This window comes from Macrotis lagotis, chromosome 4 (assembly GCF_037893015.1).
Source record: "Macrotis lagotis isolate mMagLag1 chromosome 4, bilby.v1.9.chrom.fasta, whole genome shotgun sequence".
Taxonomy (NCBI): domain Eukaryota; kingdom Metazoa; phylum Chordata; class Mammalia; order Peramelemorphia; family Peramelidae; genus Macrotis; species Macrotis lagotis.
The window spans coordinates 176,495,379-176,514,124 of record NC_133661.1 but is presented as its reverse complement, the minus strand read 5'-3'; the positions used below and the strand labels follow the sequence as shown (position 1 = coordinate 176,514,124).

Sequence of the window (18,746 nt, the reverse complement as noted above, 5' to 3'; positions counted from 1 at the left end):
AGTGATGAAATGTTCTTTCATGTTTTAGGATGGCTTCTCTTTTGAGCAAATTTAGGATAAAATTTGCAGACATCCATATCATTGGTGACATCAATATTAAACCAAACAAAGAAAGGTATGAAACATTTATCAAAATCCATTATTTACCTCCACAGCAATCTCTTATTCTCTTTTATGCTCATTATCAAAGGGTGAGAAAGCTAGGCTTTTACTGTAGTCAGTTTCTGGTATCATAGAACTAAAAAGGGCCTAAAATAATAATGAACACAAAACTATCCAATAAATTGTTGTGTAGGCTTACTTTCAAATAACCAAAGTGACTTGTATGATGAAGAGGATGGTTGAAAAAGTTCAAAGAAAATTCAACCAACATTTCAGACTGTTCAAATGTTTCTTTCTGAGTTTTTACTTCTCAGGGAAAATATGATAATGATGAAAAGATGATAATTGATGATGGAGGTCTGAAAAGATGATAATGATGCTGATATTGATGATATGATGATGATGATGATGATGATGATGGATAGATAGATAGATATTATGGCACCAAGTCATAAATGGCGTATCTATAATTGGTGGCATTGATGAACAACTTGGGGAAATGGATTATTACATTGCACAAAGCATAAATTTACTTTGGAGTAACTCTTCAGGTATAGCCCACCACATTTATATTCCCTTAGGGTTATTGCTCTTTGTATTTTCTGATCCCCTTCATTCTTTTGTACTTCTACTTTTCTTTGCTCCCTTAATCTTTGCCTATCCTGTTTTCCAATCCCTGACTTAAATTATCTTCTTCATTATAACTTTCCATTGTATATGTGACCAATAATAAATGCCAACTTATCCAAACTTCAATTTTTTATTTTATTATCAAAGCAATGGACACCAAATTCATGGTGATTTGTGAGACTAGTATAACTAGTTTGTTTATTTTTTTTTGTTTTTATCAAGAAGCATAGTAAGGAACTAGACCTGTGCTTTCATCAGTATGATATGAGGGATCTCCTTCTGTCAATGCACATAAGCTCTTTCTCTGAGACTCATAGTCTCTGAGTTGCCCGAGGCATTGGGCATTAATGTCTTGCCCAGGATCACAGAGCCAGTATGTAAGAAGTAAGACTTATAGCCCAATCATACTGATTCTGAGGCCACTGTATTCATTATGCCATGCAAGCTTTATATAACTATATCATAGAACCTATGCCTTAGTTTTATAAGAATGTTTCTTGAGATATAATTGTCTAAACCAGTCTGCTCTCATATTTGCATTTTATGTCAGGCAAGTCCTAAATGCTTTACTTTTATAAATTCTACAATTACGACACGTTCTTAATCGAAATGAGCCTTTTTGCAATTCTCTTTGGAAAATAGAATTAACATGCCTACATGAACTGGACTCTAGTATAATACTCTCTGGTGGCCTTCAGAATTTTCATTTAATTGAAGAATAGATGAATTTCAATTCACCTTAAGCCCTTTCCTCTTGGTATGTTTCTTTTATATTATCAAATAAGCTTGAAGCTTCTGGGATGGGTGGATCAGTTTCAAAGCTACCTTGAGGTGCCAATTCACTTAGAGGATCTGTATAATGGTACAGGCAGCTAGCTAGACAGGAGTGAATTGAGGGAATGTAACTCAATCCTAGATTTCAAAATCCTTTCCCATGTGGTAGGAATTCCTACAATAGTTTCAAAAATAACCCACCACACAGGATTTCTCTAGGTTTTCAAAGACAAACAAGCAAAAAAATATCATTTACCAAATTTTCATTTCCCCAGGGTGAGTCCTCTGAAACTGTCTTCTTGTGGAAAAACACTTACAAGGTACACTAGGGAACCCAAAATAACTACAGGATAAGAAGGGTAGGGACTAAGAATATCCCATGGGTAGAACTGGATATCAGCAAAGTAGGCTAGGCCAATTTCCATAGTCCAAGGCCATAAGGCAGCTCATTAATACTCTTCCTTAAAAACCTCAGAATCATAGAATCTCTGAATTAAAAGACCTCATCTATTCCCCTTCCCTGCCTGAAGCAGGGATTCTTGCCAAAATCATCCAGCTTCTATTTGAAGGCTTCCATCAAGAGGAATTCACTCTCTTCATACAGAATGAATGTTTTATTTTTGTTGTTGTTTGGGCATTTCAGTCATGTCCAACTCTTTGTGACCCCTTTGAGGCTTTCTTGGAAAAGATACTGGAGTGGTTTGCTATTCCCTTCTCCATCTCATTTTACAGATAAGTAAAATGAGGCAAACAGGGTTTGGTGTCTTGCCCAGGGTTATACAACTAGAGTCTGAGGCCAGAATTGAACTCAGGAAAATGAGTTTTCCTGAATCCAGGTCCAGCTATTACTGTGCCATCTAGCTGTCCTTCATGTTTTATTTTTAGCCAACTCTGAATTTTATGAATATGTTTCTTATTACAAATAACCTCATTCAAGTATGAAACCTGTAAAGGTCAATAAACACATAAACAATGAAAATATTTATAAGGATTTTTATAACAAACTTTCATCATCAAGGACAGTGGGGCCACCACATATAATTGCAGATGGGCTGCTGAATGATAAATAAGAAATGACCCTGAAGAAATCATATATGGAAAAACCTGGATGAAAATAAAAAACATAGACAAGGAGGTAAGATTAGAAACAAAAGAATTTCAGGGGTACTAAAGAATTGATTCTCAAGGTCTCTGAAGGAAAAGATGCCAAAAGGATGAGGGGGAAAAGGGAACAACTTGAACTTTGCTAGAACAACAAAAGGCAACAGAAAATATCAATAATTACTGACTTGACTGCCTATTCTTATCTATACAAAGATTTTTTTGATTTTTTTTTCTGAGAGTAATATGCATACATACATTGAGGGTTTCCTTAAGGAAAGTTTGTGAATATGTTATGGGGCCAGAATACTGGTGGAACTGGAGAAGTATGAATTAAATTTCTTTACTCCCACAACACTGGCCTAGATTATTTTCAGTAAGGAAGTTGTGGTTCAGAATTGGGAGGTTTGGGTTAACTTTGCCCCACAATGGATTGATCTGAGACTCAGCTATGAGCCCTGTGGACATAAAAGCAATTTTTAGGACTTTGGAAGAGAGCTTCTGAAACCCCAGGGAACCTCTTTGCTGCCTACTTTTAACCTCCTTGCTGGCAGCTTTTATCTACTTTTATCCTCTGGATTGCTTTTAGTCACCTAGAGAACTACTTTTTCTCAGAAATATTTGAATATATTGAACCAGTTGTAGAGTAGTGACCCAGATAGAAAAGGAATAGGCAGGTTTATTCAACATTCCATTGAAGGTCATATCTTTAATCATACAACTCATCGAAAGATAAGAGAATGTAAGATTGCTCTACTTTTGTTGTTATGGAAAAAAAGCAATTTTTGATAGAATGAAATTACTACTTAAAGACCCTCTTCCAACAAGATGTCTCCCCTGTATATATAAATGATGTTAGAGAATCCTTGAATGAGGTAAAATTGTTCAATGACCTTCTGGTTATATTTACCAGACAAGACATATACTTACCATGCTCACTGAGGAGATACACAATAGAGTTCAAATGGAAAGGGACTCTTCTTCCAGATGCTCCTGTTTGTAAATAACATTGTACTGATTTTACCAAACCTCTTGCAGAGCCTCCTAAATGTGTTCCACAATTACTCAAAAGATAGCAGCCTATTTACTCAGGAAAAATAAATATGTGAAGAATGGCTATTGTCTAAATTATGATATACTGTTGTATTGATAACCCATAGAACTCAAACATCAGAAAATATATTATGGAAACATGCCATAAAAGGACAACGGAACCAACCACAGAACTGAACAAAAAGAAGGGCAATTGGTGGAATTGCTTCTGAGAAACTGCATGGTTTTTTCAATTACCTTAAACTTGACCCACCTCCTCAACAAGCCCTCCTCTTAACCAAACAGCAACAGTCCATCTCTTCAACACTAATATTTGGATAATCCTATTTGAAAACAAATCATAGATACCATTGTCTCCAAAGAAGTAGTATTGAGGATCACTCACAGAGCAATAATGAGGAATAAATGTTGAACCTAAACAGTCTAATAAAGTATGCCATCAAAAAAATGCATGGAAGGAAAAAATGGCTAATCATATATTGAGAAAGAAGAAAAAGCAAACAATGGATAGCTTGTATGGTCCACTAGAGTCTACATTATGTCAAGAGTACTAAAAGAAAGCCCCAAGTACGTGACATAGAATCCCTTTGGCAATTTGATGGGAGGATCGTGACATGAATCCCAGGAAAGGCAGACATTGATGCATTGCAATATGCATCACTGGTGAGAGTTCTCACTTGCAAGAGATTCTTTGGTCCACACCAACTATATCCATAAGTAATATATCTAGCTGAATTCTGCCTCTCCAACTTCTATTCATTGGACTTAGTTTCGTCATCTAGGAATTAAGCAAAATAAAATTATAATCATGTTTTCCCTAAGTCTTCTAGCTTCCATGAAAAAACATCCATAGTTCCTTTCATCAATCTTTCTATGCTCTCACCTTCTTGACCTCATTAGTAGGCACATGGCTTTGTCAATATGCTTCCCAAAATAGTCTCCAGAATGGAGCACAAGACTTCAACTATAGTCTCAGGATTGTCCTTTCTCATGTTCTGGATACTAAGTATCAATCAACTAGTGAAGATTGCATTCTCATTAGCAGTGTGGTTGCTTCATGACAGTGATACACTGATTTTTTTTAGTCTACTAAGACCCTTGAATATCCCCCTGACCCAGTTTTGTTATATCCAGGAATCAAATAAACATGTCATCTATTATCCCCAATGACTATTAAGGAAACATACTATTGTTCTCCAGTCATACAAATGACCTTGAAGTAGCACTTAATATGAATACCTTAACTTTTATGACCTCCATCTAAAGCTTCCCATATCCTAGTTGATCATAAGGCAGGGAGTTCTCTTGTACCCCAAATATAGCATAAGATCTTTGAGGTTGAAAAATGTCTCTTTGCTTCTTTTTTATTTTGTATAGTGTCCTGTAAATTTCAGTGGCCATAACTTACCACTTATTAAATTTTCCCTGTTGAAAAGTCAAAATTTCAATACTATTTATGTCAGAAATGAGGTTTCTCATAATCAAAAGTTCATTTTCAGGTGCATTTTCAGCAGTTGGAGATTGCTTTGGATTATTGACTTATTTTTAATGACTATTCAAAAATGGATCCTATGGCCTCTGTATTCATTCTTCTGACAGTCTTCCTGCTCTCTTGCTTCCTCACTCTTTTTATTTCACATAGTTTTCTATCCAATCAGGAGATCAGTCACATAGCCACCTACTATGCTAGTTTCTATAATATCCCTAAATGCCCCTCCATCTTCTGCGTCTGACATAGGGTACTGAGACAGCTTCTTCCCACAAGCCATCATTTTGGAAATATAGACTCCTTCACCTCATTGCATGCCTTGTTTGTGTGATGTAGGATTTCTGTTTTTCAGAAGGCAACTGGAAGTTACTAGGAATTAAGGGGCCCTGTAGGTTCCTGCCCCCTTTTGTTCAATATTCAGACTGAAACCTCTCTACAAATATCTTGAGGTCATAGATGATGAATTAGAAGAAACCTTAGAAGGCATTAATTCTTAGTTCCCTATTTTTAAAATTAGGACTTTCAGGCCCATCCAATTACTTATGATATGCCTAATGTCCAAAAGATAAAAGTAATAGAGTCAGAATGCTAACCCAGGTCCTGTGATTCCATGTTCAGTCTTCTTTCTATTGTACCATATTGCCTCCATTTGGTATGTCAGCCAGTTAAGAAACATGTTAAGCACCTGCTGTAAGCTGCTTTCAAGAAACTAACAATAAAATGGAGGAAACAATGAATGGAAAATACATAATAAATTGGAAATAATCAATAGATCAAAGGCACTAGTTTTAAGAGGAATCTGAACATGCTCCTTGTAGAAAGTAAGACTTTATATGGAAATTGAAAAAATTCAGGGATGTTAGGAGACAAGGATTAGGACAGAGAGAATTCCAAGAATGAGAGACAACCAGTAAAAATGCCTAGAATCTAGAGAGGGACTGTCTTGTGTGAGGAACAGTAAAGATACTAGTATTGCTGGATCACATGGGATGTGGAACTTAGTAAAATACCTGGATAGGTAGGAGGGAGCCAGGTTGTGAAGGTCTTTGAATGACAAACAGAGGAGTTTATATTTTATCCTGGAGGTAATAGGAAACCATTGTGATTTATTGAAACAGAAGGGGAAGATGTGACATGATCAGACCTGCCCTTTAGGAAGATCAATTTAATGACTGAGGAGAAAATGTACTTCAGTGGGAAGGAGTTGAAGCAGTGAAGTTTCAATCAGAAGGCTTTTGCAATAGCTAGAGTTGAGGCAATGAGGGTCTACATCAGAGTGTAGCAGTGACAGTAGAGAGAAGGGAGCCAAAATTGACAAGACTTGGCAACAGATATTGGAGAAAAAAGAAGGAAAATCAAGAATGACAACTAGATCTGAGTCAGAATTTATTAGCTGAGGGCAGGGATGGAAATTTCAAAAAATTTGATATTGAAAATATTTTTTCTATGAGTTGAACCTAAGTTGGGCATTCAGTTGACTAAGGTTTATGATTAAGGATGAACACTTACTTAAAGAATCATTTACTCTTTCATTCTCTATTTAGAGAGAAAGAATTATTCTATTATCTTGGTAGATTACAAATTCTGTTGTTATAATTTGACAAATAAATGATCCTCCTAACCAAAACTTTCAAGTTTGAGATTAGGAATCACAAGTCATTTCATTTACCATGATGATTTCCAACTATCTTTCAACAGCAACCTCTTATTGTTGCTAATCTTTCTTGGCAACACTTCTCCAGAGACACATAACAATATTCTTCCTATTTTTCAAATTAAAGTGTTTTGGGAATTTTCTAAGAATTCTGCATCATATCTGGGAATAATAGAGATATTCAGGGATCTCGCAGGAAACACACACACACACACACACACACACACACACACACACACACACACAGAAACACACACACACACAAACCACAAGTGCTATACTACCTACAATACTCCAGGGACTTTGATGCCATTCAGTTTATCTAAGTGAAGTACTCTGTTTCTCTCTGTGTGTGTGTGTGTGTGTGTGTGTGTGTGTGTGTGTGTGTGTGTGTGTGTCTTTCTCTCTCTCTGCTTCTTTGATTCTCTCTTTCTCTCTTTCTTCACTACATTTCATGCATAGGCACAATGATACTGTGACACATGAGATCCATAGATGGCCTATATGATTCTAGAGATTAATGGGGACTGACTGTCTGACACCACCAGTTGCTATAGTCCTGTGCCATTTTTCCCAGGCATAGTAGTCTTTACTAATCTTAAAGTGACCATTTTTAGTCTGAATTATCCTCTCACACCATTTTTCTTTGGGAAATAACAACAGTATACAGGATTCCTATCAGTGCAACATAAGGGTCTCTGAACAAGCCTCTCTTCTACACATGAGGTCAAAAGCCACAAGAAGAAACTACAAAGTTTTAAACTCTTCAAGATCAGTAAAAACATGACTGATCTGTGTGGCATAATTTCAGGGTCAACACTTGGCACAGTGCTTCCATTGCATAGCACAGTGCCTGCTTCATATTAGGTGCTTCATAAATAGTTATTGACTGACAGGATTGCTTGGCACGAATTATCCTCAAATATTTCTTTTAGAATACACACCAGGATCTTCTTCCAAAGGCATCATTCATAAAAGGAAATTTATCCTAATGTCACAAAATAAAGTTTTCTTCATACCCTTACTGGTGGACTTAACAATGATAGTTCCTAGTGTTCCCCTCTGAAATAGGAGACCCCACACAATGTTTCAAAAGAGAATGTCTAAGCCACTTGTAATCATCATTATAAACAAATACATCTTTTATTCCTAAGTATTAACTTGACGTCCTTTGCATAAGCAATTATTTAAAGAAACAGCAGAAGATGATAACACATTATTTTGGCATAGAAAATTCAGGAATGTTCAGTGGCTACTGCCTGGGGAATGTGCCCCTTCCCTTCATCTCCTTTACCCTTCCTTCCAATAGACTAGTCCATTAACTGCAACATATTCTCATTCTAGTCTTTCTGAGTGAAATTAAAATTAATTTACTATCCATGATAAAGCTTTCTATAAACTTTATAAATGTAATCCAAACTATATAAATGGAGATAGTTATAGAAACTATATAAATGTAAATAATTACAGAAACACACAGAATGCAACTTTGACTAGAGTTTAGGAAATTAAACCCTAATGAGATTCAAATTTACTTGTTCTGTTGTTTAGACTAAAGTAGAAAATATAATTATAGTTCTGACATTAGAAGGAACTGTATTTACCCTTGTTCTAGTTATAATAGGTTAGAATAGATTGGATGGATGGATGGATAAATAATTGATCCAAGGGAAACAGACATTCAAGTAGTTAAAATTAATTCTTTTAAAATATGGAATGAATTTGGAGTCATAGGCCAGGAAGGATAAAAGAATGTTCAGATGAGAATCAGAGAAAATTAGAGACATTTAAGCACAGAAATTTAGTGTAACAGTGATGGCAGGGTAGTTAGCAGAATCTTATACATCACCTAAGAATAAAAGAAATCTTGATGTGGAAACCTGAGAAGGAAAATTATGCAATTACAGTAAAAGTTTTGTTACCTGGCAAGTTAGATGAATTTCTTGAGCCAGGGGAGGGGAGAAAGGAAAGAATGATTATCAGATAATCAAAAAAATGGGTTAAATAAGAATTATATTTTATAATAGATATCATACCATACATAGATTACCATAAAGAGCAATTAGAAAGGTCTTTAATTAGGGTAATAAGGCTTAGAAAGAAACCCAGGGGAGCTAGGCTGAATAGAAAAATACAAGGACTGTTAACATTTTTACCTATCATTTCTCAAAGAAAATGCAAAGTTTTCTGCTTTGTAACTCTGAGAAAAAACTTATGCTGCTCAATGTAAATTTATACCATGCTTTAGCAGAAAGCAATTCACCTATTAACTGGTGAGCACTATTAACAAATTCCTTTCTAACATTAACAAAAAAAATTAATTTAATTTAAGTAACACTTTATATTTTTGAAGAATTATATCTGGATGGATCCTTGCAGGTCCTTATTTTGCAGATGAGGAAACTGAAACCCACAGAAGTTAAATGTCTTATCCAAAATTGCAATGATAGTAAAATCCAGCACATATTCCACTTTACCATGTTGCCTCCATCCTTCAAAACAGAACTGCTGAAATAGATGGCAAATAAGAAAACTGAAGGCAAGATCTATTAAATGATTTACCTCTACAAGTCAATGGCCTCTTGACTCCTTGACCTCTTAACAGGAGGCAACTAGGTGTCACAATGGAGAAATCAGTGGACCTGGAATCAGGAAACCAAGTTCAAATTCAGCCTCAGATAGTTCTAGCTGTGTAATCCAGAGCAAGTTCAGCTTCCTCAACTACAAAATAGGGATCATCATCATTATCATCCTATAATTGTGAGAATTAAATAAGGTACTATTTGTAAAACACTTGGCAAAGTGATTAAGATAAAGTAAGTACCTAATAAATGTTTGTTTCCTTTCTGGTCCAATATTCCTTCCATTAAACCATGCTGTCTCTAGATATCTTTTTTAGGAAATGGTTGCAGGCAGGCATATGAAAGGCACTGCTAAGTGAAACTTTCACACCTGCCACACTGTCAGACATACCTCTAAATAATACTATGTAATAGAAATTGTGTTGATGTATCATATCAGTTCTTGACATTTCTGACAAAAATGCACGGATAGGTACATTTTTTTCCTATAATCCATATCTACCTCTGACTCACTAGTAAAAGAATTGGACTTATTATTCTTTAGATTAAGTTTATTGATTCATCAATCCAATGTTAATAATTTTCCTCTATTCCATATTTTACTATTTCCCAAGGGTTTTGTCCAGGCTTCTGGTTTTACTTATAATACTAGAAAGTTGCTCAGGCATTGTAGAGTTCATTGCCTTTCCTGTAGTAACAAAGGATCCCAGGCAAAATGTCAACCCAGGTCTTCCTGACTCCGAGGCTAGTCCTCCAGCTACTATATCACACTGACTTACATTTCTGAAAGTTGCTAAATTTTATTTCCAAAATTATTAATTAAAATTAACTAAGTTATGTGACAAAAATATTTCTTTAAGAAATTGAGAGTTGAAAGCAATGTGATGAAATAATATGTTATTCTTTTGATTGATAAAATAAATTTATTTTAATATTTTTATAAAAAAATCAGAATAAAACATGTAGTAATTTAAATATTATAAAATTGCTATTAGTTATTTCTACTGCTAATATGTTTTCCTTTTAATTATGCATAAATATTTCTAGTTTTTCAGTATTAAAATCTATCTTAACCCCCCTACCCCCAAAGTATACTCAAATACTAGTCATTTGAAAAGTTCTCTCCTACTACCAGAACATATAAAAGTAAACATGCAGTATATCTACAACTGTTACCAAATATACTCAAAAGTATTGTCATAATCATTAAATTCACAAGATTATATACTTTTTGCTTTCATTATGCTTACACTATTCTAACATGAATGGTGATTGAGCAGGTGGACTGAAAGTTAAAACAGGCCTTTTTTGACTTTTACTATAACCTATTCATATCCTACATCAGTTCATAGAATGTTTCCCAGTTAGCATGTGCCATAATCAAATGGAAAATTATCTTATATTCTAATATATTTATACTAAAGTCATTTGCTTGAATAGAAATTGCATTATAAGAAGAGCTGATATTCCTTTATTTTTCTATTAAAACTCAATATTCATAATTCATGGACTGGAAACATACTAAACAAATTCTGATCATCTTCTAAGTAACCAAGAGGATAGGTACATCTTTGTTCACAGAACATGGTCTGCATAAATAATTCTTAAAAGATTTGCCTGACATTCAGCACTGATTCCAGAGTCAGCAGGTCCAATAATACCTAGAGTATCTGTGAAATAATGAGTTAGTTTCCTACTGTGAGGCATCCTTTATAATTCCAATTTCAGCTGGAAATTCTTTGAAGAGATGATTGAACCATATCGTCTCCATGAAAGCTGTAAAGATTTAACCACTGCTGAGAAATTAAAAAGAGAAACTCCATGGAAAATTACAGATTCAGAACTGGAAGCATTCAAGGAAAAGGTAAAGCCTTGTCTTCTCTTAATTCTTACATTGTTGTCTGAATAACTGAAGAGGAAAACAGTGACTAGTTGAAAGAACAACAATGGAAGCCTCTATTATTTGCTTTCATTGTTTGGGTATTTAGAGGTTCTACATTTTTAGGTGTTTTTTCAATCATTGTATTAAGTATAACTACTTCTAAAATAGCTTGTTTCCATTTTTTTTAGTTTGGCTTATAAAATCATTGTTGTATTAGAAAAGAAGAAAAGTATATTAGCTTAGGAATTGTGCAATTTGCTTTTCTGTTATCTAAAAGAAAAGTCATTTAAGTGCGTATCTTTTTTAAAAGCAGGTTAAATGGCCTGTGAGTACCACCAGGTAAGCCATATGTTAGGTACCATTTCCTTCTGTAAAAAGGGTAGAAAAGTCATTTTAAAGATAGTTCGGTAGTAAGAAGAAGCTAGGTGACACAATGGATAGAGTCTGGATTAGAGTTAGGAACACTCAATTTCCTGAGTTCAAATCCTATTTTCAGATACTGGTTGTGTGACCCTGGACAAGTCACTTAATCCTGTTTGCTTCAGTTTCCTCATCTGTAAAATGAGCTAGAAAAGGAAATGACAACCACTTCAGTATCTTTGTCTAGAAAAGTCCAAATGACGTCATGAAGAATCAATGAAGATCATGACTGAAAAATAACTGAAGAGCAGCAGTAGTGAGAATATTATTATAGGACTATTATAAGTAGGAAATAAGGGTGGTGATCGATTTGGATACCAGATATAAAATATTGACTTTCTCCAGAAAATGAACAGAATTAAGTTCAAGCAATGCTTAAGTGCCCAACACATCTAATGTAAAAAGTACTAGGTATGAAAAGATGAAATATTGAATGATCCTCGTCTTCCAGGAGTTTACAAACTAATAGGAAGGATATTATACACAAATAAGCTGTCAACAAACTAGAATATAAGAGAGAAATAGAGACATTCTAGGAAAATCTGAAAAGGCATCAATGTTTAAAAAAACTATTTTGCACTATATAATAGGATACATAAACTAATTATACTTATCTGTTTTCAGAACAATGATTTACTACAGTTGGTCCTTCTTACAACTGAACTGTACAACTAGAAATTATACAGCAAACCAGAATTTGTAGTTGGTTTAATGTATAAATGAACTTTAATAATAAAACAAACCAGAATTTGTGATTTGCTTCATTTACTAATGAACTTTTTTCTTTTTCAAGTTGTTATCAAATAATTGAGACTTTTTTCCTAATCTTAGAGATTATTGTCTATAAAATAAATTGGTTAGGTGGCCCAATGGATAAAGGACCGACCCTGGAAGTCAGGAGGGCCTGAGTTCAAATCCGGATTCAGACATTTAATGATTACCTAGCTGTGTAACCTTGGGCAAATCACTTAACCCCATTGTCTTGCAAAGTAAATTAAGACAAAATCATTTGATATTTGATTTCTTGTTTCTAATTAATTAACTAAGAGATCCATCAAAGGTAAGTCTTACTAGTTCCCTCACCCCTGGAGTAGTATTCTCTTAAAATCCATTCCTGTTCTTTGTTAATTCTATGTAGTTAATGAAGTTTATGATATTACTCTTTGAGGTTAAAGTAAAAAACTTGGAAAAGTTATAATCCCTATAACAAATGGGTTTCAAAATCAAATAAAACATTCAAATGTATACAAAGCTATGAATATGTGCTGTATGGAACTGATTTGGATCAAAGATTAATCTGTTATGTCTTTCTTCTAAATCTAGGAAGGATTTTTGAATGTGTTGAATTATGATTTTTGCTTTAAAAGAAGGGATATATATAGTTCTAAGTATGAGACTACAAAAAGTGGGAAGATCTAAGGCAAAAATCAGGGAGGATGAAAATACAGGTGATCAAGTTAAGCTTAGCAAAAACATCGATGATAAAGTCATAAAAGGAAAAAATAGATGAAATAGATTGAGAGTTTTAAAGTGATTATCCATGGTAAGCAATTTAAATCATTTAAGTTATTAATAGAGGCATATCAATGAAAATTTTGTTGAAGTAATATGAGAGAGTCATATGGGTCATTCATGCATTTAAAGGTAATTAGATGGTACAGTAGATAAAGCAGCTTCCCTGGAGACAGGTGGACCTGAGTTAAAATCTGGCCTCAAATACTTGACACTTACCAGTTTTGTGACCTTAGACAAGTCACTTAACCCTAATTGCCTCACATCCAGGGCCATCTCTGGTTATTCTGATTCATATCTGAACACTGGACCCAGATGGCTCTGGAGGAGAAAGTAAAGCTGGTGACTTAGCATAGCAACTCCTCACTCAAATTCAATTCATGTGCTTGTCATTGTGTCATCTCCCCTGATGTCATGGTCTTCTTTATGAACAAAGGACAAACATCATATTAGCACAGAACAATTTGAAAAAGGACAGATATTTAGAAATGTCTGTAAATCAGCTGTCACACTATCTAATATGAATGGGGGAGGTGTTAAGTAGAAATTGGGAGAAAAAATCATTTTATAATATAAAACTTAATACCTAATTTGAATTTTATCCTTCAAATTTATCAAATCATTTATCACTGAAGACAATGAGAACATCTAAACATAATATAAAAGTGAATTTGAATGAAATCAAAGAAAATGACTAAAAGATAGTAATACTCTATTGGAGGGGGCAGCTAGGTGGCACAGTGGATAGAGCACCGGCCCTGAAGTCAGGAGTACCTGAATTCAAATCTGGCCTCAGATACTTAATAATTACCTAGATGTGTGATTAGACAAGTCACTCTTTTATTTTTTTTATTTTTTTTTATTTTATTATTTTTTTTGTAAGGCAAATGGGGTTAAGTGGCTTGCCCAAGGCCACACAGCTAGGCAATTATTAAGTGTCTGAGACCAGATTTGAACCCAGGTACTCCTGACTCCAGGGCCGGTGCTTTATCCACTACCCCACCTTGCTGCCCCCAGACAAGTCACTCTTAACCCCATTGCCTTAAATAAATAAAAAAAATTAACTATATTGGAAAACTAATATAGGATGTTCTTTGCTTTAAAAAATTTTATCTACTTTATTCAATAAAAATTTAATGTCAATTATTTATCAAGTACTGTACTAAGCACTTGAAATACAAAGAGACAAAACAGAGTCCTGCCTTCAAGAAACTTAAAATCTAATGAGAAAAATATCTTCTAAAGAATACTTTTCCATAGATAGAAGTCAAAGATTCAAATTTTAAAAAAATCAATATTAGGAGTATTTACTCTCTAAACTATGATATCTGAAATTTTGAATTAAAATATTTATCACATATATACTTTTTTAGTATAAATATAGCTTTATTTCCTCCATTTTAGCCCAACTCCTCTAGCCTTCTAAAACAAGCATTGTCAATATATTTTAAGCCTAGTTATGTTCCATGGCCAGATTAGCTTGGGAATTACTGGTCTAGCAAACAGACAACCAAATCAAACCAAGAAAATTGTAGCTATGTCAGATCTGTCATTTTGTGACTGAGCAATTCGATTTTTTCCCCTGAACCAGTGAAATGATAAGAATCACCAGTCCTTGCTTCTATCACTGGAACACTGTGTGGATAAATTAGATTTGGATTCATTCGTATGTAGCAAATGACTCATTTTGAAACGTGCATTAACTATTTTATGCCACTAAGTTGCCATTTTTTACTAGAAAAATAGCAGGTACCTTCTTTGCAGTTGCTAAAAGTGGACCAGTTATTTGTTTTTCACTGATAGAAGGTACCGCATGACTAAAAAGTACTTTGTGTTTCTTAGGGAAAATGGAATGTAATTCAACCTATCTTCTTGAACTATCCTACTGAAATTAAAAATAGGCTTACTTCCCTGACCAGTTCATTTTCCTATCTCCCTAAATATAATTCTTTCTACCTTCTTTCCTTCTATTACCCAACTTTGAAGTTATTTTTAAATCCATTTTAATTATTCTGAAATTCATTCTTTACTATGGGGCACAGTAGATAATGGGCCTCAAGTCAGTAAGACCTGAGTTCAAATTCAGCCTCAGGCAAGTCACTTAGCCTCTCCATCTGCCTCAGTGTCCTCCTCTGTTGAATGGGAGTAATAATAGCGCCTATCTCCCAGAGTCAAATGAGATATCATAAAACATTTAGTGCAGTCGACCTGGCCCATAGTAAACATTATATAAATGTTAGCTTAATTTTATCATCATTATTCTAAAAGTTATTCAAAGGCTTCGTATAGGTTTCATGTAAATTTTTTCTAACTTGAAAATAAGAATTGCACTTATTAACAACTAAGACTTTAACAAAAGGAAATTTTATTCTGAGATTTGAAGATTAGACAGGATGAGAAACTACAAATAAGAAGAGCTATTAACCAGGGTGGGGATTCAGGGATTTATTAGAGAGCTAGAATTTAGAAAGTCCTTCAAACAGGGTAGCAAAAAACATAATTAACAAGCATAATTAGTTAAAGTAGGAAACTACAAAACAAAATGAAATTAAATGAAATGGAAAGCTACAGAGATAGCATGGGAGAATGTGTCACTCACCCATCTTATCTTGCTACCCAGTTTTTCAGGATTTTTCAGGATTCCTGACAATAGCTTCATACCAGTGTCCCAGAGTTTCTATTTGTTGTAGAAAGACAGCACTCTCTCTAAAATAAAGGTGCCTGCCATTCTGCTTACCTTAGATGTGGTTTTGGTGATTACCCTAGCACAAAAATTCCTAGTTATCACTCTGGAGTGGTAGGAACATTGTGTCTAGAAGAAGTCTGATACTTGCTACCTGCTTAACCTTGGACAAGTCACTGCCCATCCCTGAGACTCAGCTTCCTCATCTTAAAATGAGGGGTTGGATTAGATGAATTCTTAAATTTCTTTCATCTCTACATTTATTGCCCTATGATGCCAAGAACAGGTAATTGCCCTAACCAAAGTTGTTTGCTGCAAAATCTGATTTATTTTCCACAGAGTTACCGTCAAGTCCGATTGAATGAACTTTTACAGGAACACTCACGAGCTGCTAATCTCATTGTTCTGTAAGTACCATTTCATATATGTGTTTTAATGTCTACATATATAAATGGATATGTGTATTATTGCATTCACATATACAGAATATATGTGATATATCTATATGTATATTATCATGTGCATGAGCATTATATATTATAACTATAATGCATGCACACATGTGTATGTGCTATACCACTATATAATCATGTGTTTTGTAGGCATTATGTACATTTGTAACTTATGAGAATATATAGATATTATTTATATTAACATTGTGCACGTGCACATGTATGATATAATATAAACATACATACGATATCTGATCATGCACTTTACATATTAATGTCACACAGGGAAAATGTGATGATAGACAACTATATTGATCTAAGGTTTGAAATAAAAAGTCAAGTTATACTGAAATAAAAATATTTTTAGCGTATGTGATTTTAGAGAAGTAGAAATATTAATTGGTAATCTTTGATAACTGGGCATATAGGGTTTATTATCTGATTTATTTATTTATTTCTACCCTCTAAGTACTGATTCCCATAGAAATTTAAATATTCAAGCTGAGGTTAGGTGATAATCTCTTGGGGATATTTTAAAAGGATTTCAGCTTTGGGTAGAAGACTAAACTAAATTACCCCTTAAGGTCTCTAAAAATTCAAAAGTATGTTTTACTTACAACTCTTTTGATAACATTATCTTAAGAAAAAAGGAGACCTTGACTTTTCTAAAGATCATTAAAGCAGCCAATTGGCATAATGAGAACAATGAATTGGTAATCAGAATATTCCAGTCTTAGTTCTCTTTCTACCACTCCCTCAATGTGTAAGTAACCTTGGGTAAAATTCATATCTCTGGGTCTATGGAAAGAAAAAGGTGAATTAAGATGATCAATAAGGGACATTCTAACTCTGAAATGATATGATTCATTTTCATTATTTACTTTTCTGTCCTTCCTGTTATCTAGCACTCAAATCTGATTTGTCTCAGTTACAGGTTTAACTTCAGATTCATTAAAGTATTTTGGTTTTTCTTAAAATAGCCAGAGTCAGGATAATAGTTAACAAATAACTTAGAAATAATATTGGTGTTTAGTCTTTGTCTTAATGTGTATGTGTATGTATTTTTTTCTTCCCTCCCCAAACCAATTCCAACAGGAGTCTTCCAGTAGCTAGAAAAGCTACTATCTCGGATATTTTGTATATGGCCTGGCTAGAAATCCTCACAAAGAACCTCCCTCCTGTTCTGCTGGTTAGAGGAAATCACAAAAATGTCCTTACTTTCTATTCGTAATTTACAAAGTATTCAAGCAGAATTCATTTTAATATATGAATGACAAAATGTCTGTTAAGTACTTCATGTTCTTGATCTGATCTCAAATAACTTCCAAAGAATATTCTATTAGTTCACAACCAACTCTGTCACAATTTTTAAAAAACTTACTAATAAAACCTGAATAATGTAAACCTATCTGCTAAAAATGGTACTAGCATCAGGAGAAGTAGGACCTGCTCCTAGCCAAATGTTATCATTGTTATCAATATTTGAAAAAGGACATGAAATAAGGCCATGCTTGTATGTACTTATTATTTTTAAAATCACCATGAGTGTAAATTCCTCTGGAGTAGGAATCAAATCTTCTCTTTTCATGTTATTTGCTTACCAACTCTAAATATATTATTCAGAAAACATATGTTGACTGATCTAGGAACTCAAGTTTATCAAATGGAAAAGGACAGATTTGGCAGGAAACATGATCATTTATAGTCTCCTAAGAGACTTATTTAACAAAAGAGGATTCAGAATTCATAACTGAAAATTACTGAAAAAATTTCTTGTCACTAAATGCTCACAGCATTTAGTTTAAATTAGCAATTTAATGAAATTACAGATATACTAATAATGTTCAGCTTGAATTTACTGCCTACTTGAAACTATATACAATAATAAATGGATTATATAAAAACATATGTTTTAATTAAATAATGTATATGTTATCCTTTGAATTTTAATTGAACTCTATTGTATAGATTGAAATTGCCTTTATAGTGCTAATTGTGTGGGATTTTTCCTAATTAAGAAGTTGATATCTAGGCAATTTTTAATTTTGAAGAATAAATACCACAGATTTTCATACTGTCATACATTTCCATACAGATACATATAAAGAGAATCATATTTTGATTATTTTATGTAGTGATGATATATGTTTAAAAGAATAATTAATGAAAAGTTAAATTAAGAAACATTCAAGATTTGGAATATAATTCATTTTCTTTTTTTTCTTTCATCTTGGAGGTTAATTTACCAGTAGAAAGTTGTTTTATTTTTCCCAAATGAATGACTTGATTTTTGTGATGAATTTTTACTATGTTTAATTAATATCTTATATGAAAAAATGAATTTGAAATAAATACATAAAATTTACCTTGGTCTACTGTCATTTTTGTTATTACTTTTTTATTATGAAGGCT

The 18,746-nt window shown here is 33.6% G+C and overlaps 1 protein-coding gene across 4 annotated transcripts in view; it reads left to right on the top strand.

Moving 5' to 3' along the window:
- The window catches only part of SLC12A1 (solute carrier family 12 member 1), a 122,520-nt gene extending 104,026 nt beyond the window's left edge, over positions 1–18,494 (top strand). For 2 of the 4 annotated variants that reach the window (XM_074234750.1, XM_074234749.1), the window contains exons 24-27: positions 29–115; positions 11,114–11,249; positions 16,222–16,289; positions 17,430–18,494. In XM_074234750.1, the coding sequence (XP_074090851.1) occupies positions 29–115; positions 11,114–11,249; positions 16,222–16,289; positions 17,430–17,565 (427 nt within the window). In that variant the 3' untranslated portion in view covers positions 17,566–18,494. The remainder of the gene's footprint in view (positions 1–28; positions 116–11,113; positions 11,250–16,221; positions 16,290–17,429) is intronic. The other 2 variants (XM_074234751.1, XM_074234748.1) reach the window with 1 other exon arrangement.
- Positions 18,495–18,746: the final 252 nt, after the last annotated feature.